Below are 9,455 nucleotides of genomic sequence, written 5' to 3'. Positions count from 1 at the left end.
GTTATATTCTTGTACATAGGAGCAGTATTATAGTAGTTATATTCTTGTACATAGGAGCAGTATTATAGTAGTTATATTCTTGTACATAGGAGGCAGTATTATAGTAGTTATATTCTTGTACATAGGAGCAGTATTATAGTAGTTATATTCTTGTACATAGGAGGCAGTATTATAGTAGTTTAATATTTTACTGTAATAAACATATTAAATAAAACAGTTAAATAATACACAGGAGTCGGGCCGCTGTGTGAGATCAAGTTCTGTTTTTATTGTGTCATATGGAAGCCGAAATTTTGTTTCATAAAAAAAAAAAAAAAAAAAAAGAAGTGAGAAATAATTTGTGGTTAGAAGTAATCCAAATCCATTTAAGTGGTTAATACCGTGAACATCTTATGTTTCACCTCATGCAAGTATAAAAAGTAGTAAATGAGAAGACCAAAGCTATCCAACAATGATGTAAAAGACAAAATTAGAAGTGCTCAGTGCAGCATATAACTAGGGATATCCTGTAAGTACGGCCACAGATCGAGGTGAACGAGGTTCAGTCTCCGGGACACCTCTTGGTGGGTACAACAGCTGCCTCTGAATGTCCATCCAAGGTAATGACTGGGAGGTTAAAATGGACACAGCTGACACGCTCCATGACTACTTGAGAAGTGATCTCACTTGCTACTTTGCATACAGGGAGGCCTGCTTCTATTTAGGACCCCCAGAAGGTAAGTGAGAAAACATTTTCTAAACAGACATTCTTTCAAGGTGACTTCACAGGTTGCAATGATCTAATGAGGAGGCGTCTGCCCGCATCTTTCTCCCCTCTCTCTACTGAGCCATGGATGCATGTGTATGGAGGGGCTGAGCATCCAGCTCCTGGAGGTGTACGGCCAGCCCTTGGATGAAGCGTGGGACGTATCCACGTCACACAGAGCAATTTCACCTTCTCAGGACACATAACCCCCTACCTGCCGCCTTCACGTTCTTTGACAATACAGTTATCTGTGAACTTACGGTCGCCTTCTAGATACTGACCTCGCCTTTACCATGACTGTTTTCGTTTCCATTGCCTGTGTTTCAATAAAGAGCATTATATATACAAGGTCTATACTATCTAGTTGGCATTAGCTAGACATCAACTTAAGACAAGCAACATAAAAAGTGTCCTGCAGTCGTCCATACATGGAAGCAACGCAATCCACTGGTCGGGTTGTATTGGACGATGGGAGTTCACAGCAAGTCAGGATTTCCTATCCACTCCGATTGTAAGGCAACTCGAGGTGGCCAGGAGCACATGGTGGAGGTCGTGGTGTTCACCTGGTCTGGTAGGCCACAGATCAGCAACTTGCGTCACTCCAGCCGTGGTACAACAACTTGTTTGGCTGTTCTTGAAATTCCCATAGAAGTGAATTTGAGCATGCTGGGAGTTGTAGTTTCACAACAGCTGGAGTGGAGGAAGGTTGCAGACCCCTGTCGTAGCCATATAAACGGCTCTAAAATGTCTGGCATTAGACACATGAAATTAGCAAATATTCCAAAGAGGTGCAATGGTTGTCCCTCAAGCTTGAAGGTGTTGTGTCGCCTCCAACACTAGCGGCATATCACCAGGATATACCACCAATGTCAGATACGAACGGTTCCTGGAGCAAAGGGCCCCGAAAATAAAGCACCACGCCCTCCATAGAATGGAGTTGAGAGCGCACTACACATGTACATCTCTCCATTCACCTGTATGAGACTGCTGGAAGTAGCCAAACCAGCGCTCGGCTAATTTCAGATCTCCTATAGCAGTGAATGGAGGGTGACCACGCGTGCTCGGCGCCCTCTCCTTCATTCTGGAGATATGTGCGGGTCTTTGCAATATGCTGCCAATGTTTGAGATGAGACGAACCCCTTTAAGGGTATGGCCACATGTAGGGGGGTCTGCTGCAGATTTGGTCACAGTGGTAAAATCACCACCTGTGGGTTTTGCAGCAGATTCACCCTCTGTACTGCAAACTGAGAAATCCATGGCAGACATCCACAATACAACTGATGTGCTGAAGATGTAAAAACACAGCAGCTCAAGATAAGTGCAAATTATGCTGCGGGCACGTTCCGCTGCATGTGGATGACATTTGCGACAACGCTATATGTGGCTGTACCCTGAGGGTGCCATTACACATGGGGCTGAGCTGCAGTTACCGCAGTCAGTGGCATTCTGATTGCTCTGTACTTACTATGGTTTTTGCAGTAAGTATAGCTGTAGAACCGTGTACCTGTGTGCGCCACCAGTGTAACCGTGGTGGCGTAACAGCACCCTTGGGGCGCACCCACACAGGTAGGTGGTGTGCTGCACAGTCCAACCCGTACTGCAAATTGATGCAATTTTGCAATAAGATTTTTGGCTGTATGCGCATTCAATTCATTTTTCAAAATTTCAGCTTACAGTCAGTGAAGGGTAACATTCAGGTTTACATCCAGAGCCGGAAGGCTTGTCCCAAACCTTATACTTCTCACAGCTAAGGGTGTTACAATTGTATCTACTGTGGACAATCCAATGTGAGTTAACCACAACAGCAGCAAAAATCTGTCTCAGGCCCTGACAGCTTGTTACAATGTATCAGTCTGGACTCCAGGCCGACACATTTTACATGCACTGATACACAGTAGCAACCAGCATAAGGGATGTTCACACAATGGATTTTGAAATCAGCCTCCAAAGTTTTGCACAGGACCCGCATTTATTTTTTTAAACAAATGGGTGTTTACGTCAATTCAGATCTGGATTTTCAGCTTGTAGTTTTTGGCACCAGAATGCAAAGAAAACAAACACATACAGAGCGTTTTTTGTTTTTTTTCAGCTTTCCATTCATTTCAAAGGGAGAATCAGTGCGGATTCCGCGCCAGCAAAGCATGATGCTTTTTTAAATAAATGGGAGGCTGTTTAGAGGCATTTATGGTGCGAAAAACAGCATCAAAAACCGTGTGAACCGGCCCTGACAGAACTCTTGTGTCCTTCGTGTATGCAGGTAACATGGGATTGTCTAGATCAGATCCAACTGTAACAAAGTCTACGCTGTCAGAAGTACAAGGCCAGGTCTGGTTCTCAGCCTCTAGCTGTAAACATGAATGTCCCATATTCCTTAACAGCTAGCAGAGATTTTGAAAAAAAATGTTGAAAACTGTAACATATTGCATCTAAGAAATTTGAGTCACATCTGAGTAGCAGTTACACAAGTGATCAGGTCTCCTTGGGGTATACACGTCCATACTTGTACAGAGGAGAGGACAACGGTGCAGAACCTGCACAGAAGACATCCTGTGGAGACCTGACTGAACCCCCCCTTTAAAGTGCTGTTGTGTAATTTTAGCTACAATTATTAGTTCTAGAAGAAGCGCCACATCAACACCGAGGTCAGCGACATGGTAGTAAAATAAAAGCTATTGCAATTTTTACATAGTAGATAATTCTTAGAGAAAGTCCTAAAAGTCAAGCACAGGCCTGACATGGGGAAGGGGATGAGCCTGTGTCACCTTCCATATTGGCTAACCTGGGACAATGACGGTTTTGAACCGGTCAAAGCCAATGTCTCTACACAAATAGGTCTTTAACTCGAAGGCTCTAGACAAGTCCATGTTCGGACAACCATCTGGTGGTAGGCCACAGGAGTTGGGGCAGCCAGAGGGGAGCAGCGTGTCATGGAAGCCAAAGTGGTGGGGTCCAGAAGAGGCACGAAAAACAGGTAGGGCAATGCCAGAGCGGGTGGCGTTCTTCTGATGGCAGGTCTTAGGCCAGGACGACAATTTTGGTTTAGTGCAGTGTGGACAGTACTGGTCGGGGAGTTGTGGTTCCTCAACTGCAGCCCCCCCTGGATCCTTGTAAGTAAGTGCAGTCAGCACTGAGCCCCATAGGTACAAAGCAGTTGCCGGGATGCTGGACCGCTTGTCCACGCACTCCTCCTCCAGGGCAGGAACGATCAGGCTGGCCTCGGAGATCTCCTCTGGTGTAACTGGAATAAACAGAGGCACGGAGGCATCTGGAGTTGGGTCCACGACAGGAGGGAGAAGTGCTGTGCCGTTTACCTCGCCGGCAGCCTTATGGAGTACAGAAACGGAGGCAAAGAAGGTGGCAACACCGGTCAGGTAGACAAGACTCAGGAGACAGGCCAGCTGCAGAGGAGAAAACCCGATTAGCACATGCAACAGATGCAACATCCCAGACATAGCTGAAATTGTGACGACTGTACAGGGTCCAGAAGCTTCCCTTACCTTGGTTATTTGCTGGAAGAAATCACTGAAGGCTTTCTGCCACAGCTCCTGCTCCAGCAGCACTGTCAGATCGGTGTAGGTGAACCAGCCGCGCTTCATACCCTGCTGCTCGGCCACTCTGAACGAAGGAGAGAATTTATTTTTTAAGGAAAGAAAAATCTATGAGTTATTTTTGCAGTTCAAAACCCGATATTCAACACTAGAAGGCGCCACATGCAACCAACCATTCATCACAGCAAACACATCGAAAACATTAATAGGTTTCATATTATACAGCACATCGACATAGTCAGGACTCACCGGCCTTCCAACCACTGCAGCACCTCAAAGAATTCCCTTGGGCGAGTGTACAAACACCAGTCCTGTATGAAAAAAGTCAAACAATGAGAGATTTGGATTATTTGCACAGCGTTACATGTCAAAATTCTAGCTGCCTACAGCCACCACCAGGGGGAGCTTCGGCTGTTACTGAAGACTATTGAGTCCGAAGTGATCTGTATACATCTGTCACTGCCACCTAGTGGTCACTGACTACGTAAATGCAGGCAATTATCGTGAAAAAAATAAATAAATCTACCCACAGGCTCCACAATGGACTTACGATCGCGCTGAGGAAATTCATCTCCAAATTGTTCACTGTCTGGACATCCAGTCTTCCGGCTGCGCCCCACTCATCATTGAACACTTCTTCCTCCTCACCCTCGTCGTATAGATACTTACTCGCCACCATCTATAGTACAAAAAGCAACACCGTACATCTATTAGCTTCACAGATGACATCATAAAATGAATATTTGGGTTATTGAAGCGAGCCGGTGAGATTTCTGCTGCAGGATTTAGCGGCGTGGGCCGGCAGGGATTATCTGATCGCCGGTTGCCTGCATTCATCCAGCAGATCACTACGTGGTGTTTGGGTGGCCCAGGAAGCAGATGTCTGAAGCTTGAGAGGAAACGCCATGCAGCACAAACTGAGCAATAGACTTGGAGAACAAGAACCACGTTACCTCTTTACTTTCTGTAAATAATGTATGCTTGCTGGGATTTTTAAAAATTTATTTTTAGCATCACATGTTTTTTTAAATCCCATGGAGGGGGTTAATTTTGATTTGGTCCATCGGCTCCACAGATGCGTCACCCGCCAGGTCACGCGTTCCGGCCGTGCTGATAACTGGTACGGCAGGTTCTGCAGCCGACGGCTCTGAGCCCCAGGAGGAGAACTCACGTGACTGCTGAAACACTCACCATAGAAATGAGGAACAGGTCGGATGATGAAATCTGCTGCAGGTACTCGGGGTTCCGGTGTCGCAGCCGCTCTATGTAAACCAAGGCCAGCATCATGGAGCAGGGCGAGATACAGGCCTCCCTAGTGACAGAAACAGTCAGCAATGCCGCAGATTCCACAGATCTCTGAAGCGTTACACGGCACAAGCACAGAGATGAGATCACCTTATGTAATAGTCACTGACTGGTGCAAGACCGGGGAGGACCCAGAGCCAAGACTCACACACGCAGGGGTGCACCTAGCCTTTCTGCTGCCTGAGGCGAAAAACTGAAACGGTGCCCCCTCTTCCCAATGCAAATTTCTTAACCTAACTGCTTCCCTTCAGCCCATTGCCCTTCCGCTACCCCCTCTTGACGCTACCTGGTGCTGCCCGGGGCACTCGCCTTTGATCGCTCACATAATACACTGTATTCCTTATGCTGTCAGTATGAAAATGACAGTCAATCTATTAGGCTGCGCCGCTGACACTGCCTAATAGGCCTTCACTGGACCCTCAGCTGCCGAGAAGAGACAGACATCGCCACCCCGTGATCTCATTCACGTCGGTGAAGGTGGTTGATGGAGGGAACCCCTCCCCTCTGAAATCCCTTAGATGCCGCATGCACTATTGGCCGTGGCATCTAAGAGGTTATACGGCCAGAATTCTGTTACAGCAGGAGCCTGGCTGTCACGAGAGGGACTCTTTTTACTGAAGCCTAAACTACAACATAAAAAAAACGTATTGAAGAGGGTTAAGCAATTTCTCACAAGCCGCTCACAAGGGAACTTGCACATCCCCAAACTATGCAAATTAGCTGTGATGTCATGATCATCTGTAAGAGCCGAGTCACTCGGTGACATCAACCTCTTCCTCCATTGCAGACATACAGGAGGTGATTTGTATAAGGGGCGGCTCTGGCTGAACATCTGACAATACCAGGGCCGTTACGTAATGACTGATTAGACAACTCGGGCTGCTCCACCTGCACTCGCCTGACAATTTCAAGGGGCACGTTTATCAGTAGTGTCTATAGAACATGCTGGGAGTAGTAGTTTCCCAGTATCAGGAGAGAGGCAGATATAGACCCTGCACTTACCGGGACACGTGAGCTGCATACTTCTTCTGCAGGCGACGGATGGGGCTGGGAGCGGCTTTCTGCAGCAGTTCCACAGCAATGTCTAAGAGGGAGGACACACAAATGAGAAGCGTCTCAGACCCCGGAGACTATGGTCTTGCTATGGTATTGACATGACAGGGCGTGTAGACTTTTGCAACATTTTGTGCCAATGCACCCATGAAAATCTATGCATGCCAACAGAGTACAAGTAAACCCTGTGTAGTCTGATCTTGGTGACCCACGTTATTCTTTTTCTTCTTCTAATGCCTGTAGGTCAGCGTTCCCCGATCTGTGGGTGTCTCTCCAGCTGTTGCAAAACTACAACTCCCATTATGCCCTGACAGGAGTTGTAGTTTTGGAACAGCTGGAGAGCCGCAGGATAGGAAACACATTGAAAATAGGCGACGGCGGGAGTAGAGCGACACATGACTGAGATCAGACTGCACAGGGTTTCTATGTAGTCTGTAACCACGGAGACGCACGGTTCTGCACTGGAGCTGCAGGCACAACACAGTAAAATTTTGATCAGGACTACTTGCCATTGTCTCCTTTTATGAGACGCACTGGAGCAATTAAATATACAGTTGCAAAATTGTACACCCCCTTTAAAACTTCACTACGACTGGACACGCTGCACTCACCGGCCACTGGACTGGACAGGTCCTCCATGGGGCACTCCGCCTCCCATCCATAATACAGACGCTTCCGCACGCGCTCGCTCAGCTGGGGGTGTCCGGGGAGAAACTGGAGAAGAAAAACAGGGCATCACCGAAAAGTCCAGGGGTGACTTCAATAAACGCCCACCATGGCACGAGAAGCTGAGAATTAAGGGGCTGTATGTTGGGCTGTGCTGCCTACAGCAGAAGCCTGATAATCTGGCATCCTTCAGGCTCCTCTTCTGATAATCCAGCACGGATACCGGATTAAAGGAATTTTACCCAGATTCTCAAGTTGTCCAGCAGTTAGATAAGCTGAGGGATGACCACTATGGCTCCCAGAGCTGTAGTCACCCAGCTTTCCCATTACTCTGAAAGGGTGCAGTGTAGGGTTACGAAGCGTTACACAGCCTCAGCTCTTCTATCACCACAGGACGCCACTCAAGAGTTCCAGAAAACATGACGACCCCGTGGGGGCCCTGGCCACGTCAGATGCCACCCAGCTTTCCCACAGCTCTGAAGGGCAGAAATGGCTAGTTAAGAAGGACTACAACCCCACCAGCTGTTCCATCACCACAGAACTGGGTAAAATGGACATTTAGATCGTCAAACGATGTAATGACCCTTGTGGCAGCGGCCGTACTAGAAGTCACCCAGCTTTCCCATAGCCCTGAAAGGCAGACCTGTCTAGTTCTAATACAGTCTAGGTCTCCATCACTACAGAACTGGGTGAATTATAAAGTTAGAGCATCAAACTATGTGATGACCCTTGTGGCCGTACTAGAAGTCACCCAGCTTTTCCCCAGCCCTGAATGGCAGGTGTGTAGAGACGAAGCATTACTGGAGGTCGGGCAGCTTTCCCACAGTCCAGAATATGTGCTATCCCCTGGGCAGTGGCCATGTTAGGTGCCACCCAGCTTTCCCACAGTCCAGAATATGTGCTATCCCCTGGGCAGTGGCCATGTTAGGTGCCACCCAGCTTTCCCACAGTCCAGAATATGTGCTATCCCCTGGGCAGTGGCCATGTTAGGTGCCACTCAGCTTTCCCACAGTCCAGAATAAGTGGTATCCCCTGGGCAGTGGCCATGTTAGGTGCCACCCAGCTTTCCCACGGCCCTGAGTGGCAGGCCTGCCCTCTATTACTACAGAATTGGGCAGACTCGCAGCTCAGGGCTCCAGGACACATGACGGATCGGTTGTCACCCAGCTTTCCCAATAACACAAAGGTTAAAACAAACAAACAAAAAAAACTTTATTTACATCCAGATGACAGCAGACACCCGGGCCCGGGGCCTCCTCACTCACCGGGAACTCCATGAAGTCCTGTGACGGCAGCTGGAAGCCGCTGCGCCCGCTCTCCTCCCGAGGGTGATGGCCAAACATGCGGCCTGGCATTCGGCGCTCCATGGCGGCTTCAAAATTACGGCGAGGCCGGGGCTGACACCGCTGCACAGGCCTCACTGTCCTGCGGAGATCCGACCAGGAGACTCCGCCTCTTCCTGTCACTTCGCGCGGACAGCCCCACCCACCCCCGAGCATTCAGGGCGTCACGTAGTCATGTGACATGCCAAAGTCACGTGGGTTTGAATCAGCCGCGGGACGTAGCGTCAGAGTAATAATACTTACTGCCCATGCGCTGTGGTGCTAAACAGTAAACATTACTAATTGGATTAGGGTTGCTACCTTTCCCAACAAAAATTAGTGCCCCGCAGAATTGATAATGCCGCCCTTAGTGCCCCCAGTAATGGTAATGCCCCCCAGAATTAATAATGCCCCCATTAGTGCCACTTGAATGGATAATACCCCCATCCCCATCAATGCCCCCCAGTAATAGTAATGCTTCCATTAGTGCCCCTCAGAATTATAGTGCACCTAGTAATAATGCTCCTAATTAGTGCCTCCCAGTAATAGTAATGCACCCATTAGTGCCTCCAAATAGTAATGCACCCGTTAGTGCCCCCCACTAATAGTAATGCACCCATTAGTGCCCCCCAATAATAGTAATGCACCCGTTAGTGCCCCCCAGTAATGGTAATGCACCCATTAGTGCCCCCCAGTAATGGTAATGCACCCATTAGTGCCCCCCAATAATAGTAATGCACCCGTTAGTGCCCCCCAATAATAGTAATGCACCCATTAGTGCCTCCCAATAATAGTAATGCACCCATTAGTGCCTCC

General features: G+C 48.2%; 1 protein-coding gene across 1 annotated transcript; it reads right to left on the bottom strand.

The window, feature by feature from the left end:
* Window positions 1-309: 309 nt before the first annotated feature.
* CNPPD1 (cyclin Pas1/PHO80 domain containing 1) lies at window positions 310-8,788 on the bottom strand. The gene is made up of 8 exons (XM_040439255.1): window positions 8,583-8,788; window positions 7,263-7,365; window positions 6,601-6,682; window positions 5,485-5,605; window positions 4,844-4,972; window positions 4,543-4,604; window positions 4,243-4,360; window positions 310-4,143 (listed from the first exon to the last, which is right to left on the bottom strand). Exons 1-8 carry the CDS (start codon window positions 8,682-8,684, stop codon window positions 3,520-3,522), a joined length of 1,341 nt encoding a protein of 446 aa, XP_040295189.1. The 5' UTR covers window positions 8,685-8,788; the 3' UTR covers window positions 310-3,519.
* Window positions 8,789-9,455: the final 667 nt, after the last annotated feature.

The sequence above is a fragment of the Bufo bufo genome, chromosome 7, assembly GCF_905171765.1.
Source record: "Bufo bufo chromosome 7, aBufBuf1.1, whole genome shotgun sequence".
In the NCBI taxonomy this organism is placed as follows: Eukaryota; Metazoa; Chordata; class Amphibia; order Anura; family Bufonidae; genus Bufo; species Bufo bufo.
The sequence above is the reverse complement of the archived record's forward strand: the minus strand, read 5'-3'. Positions and strand labels throughout refer to the sequence as shown.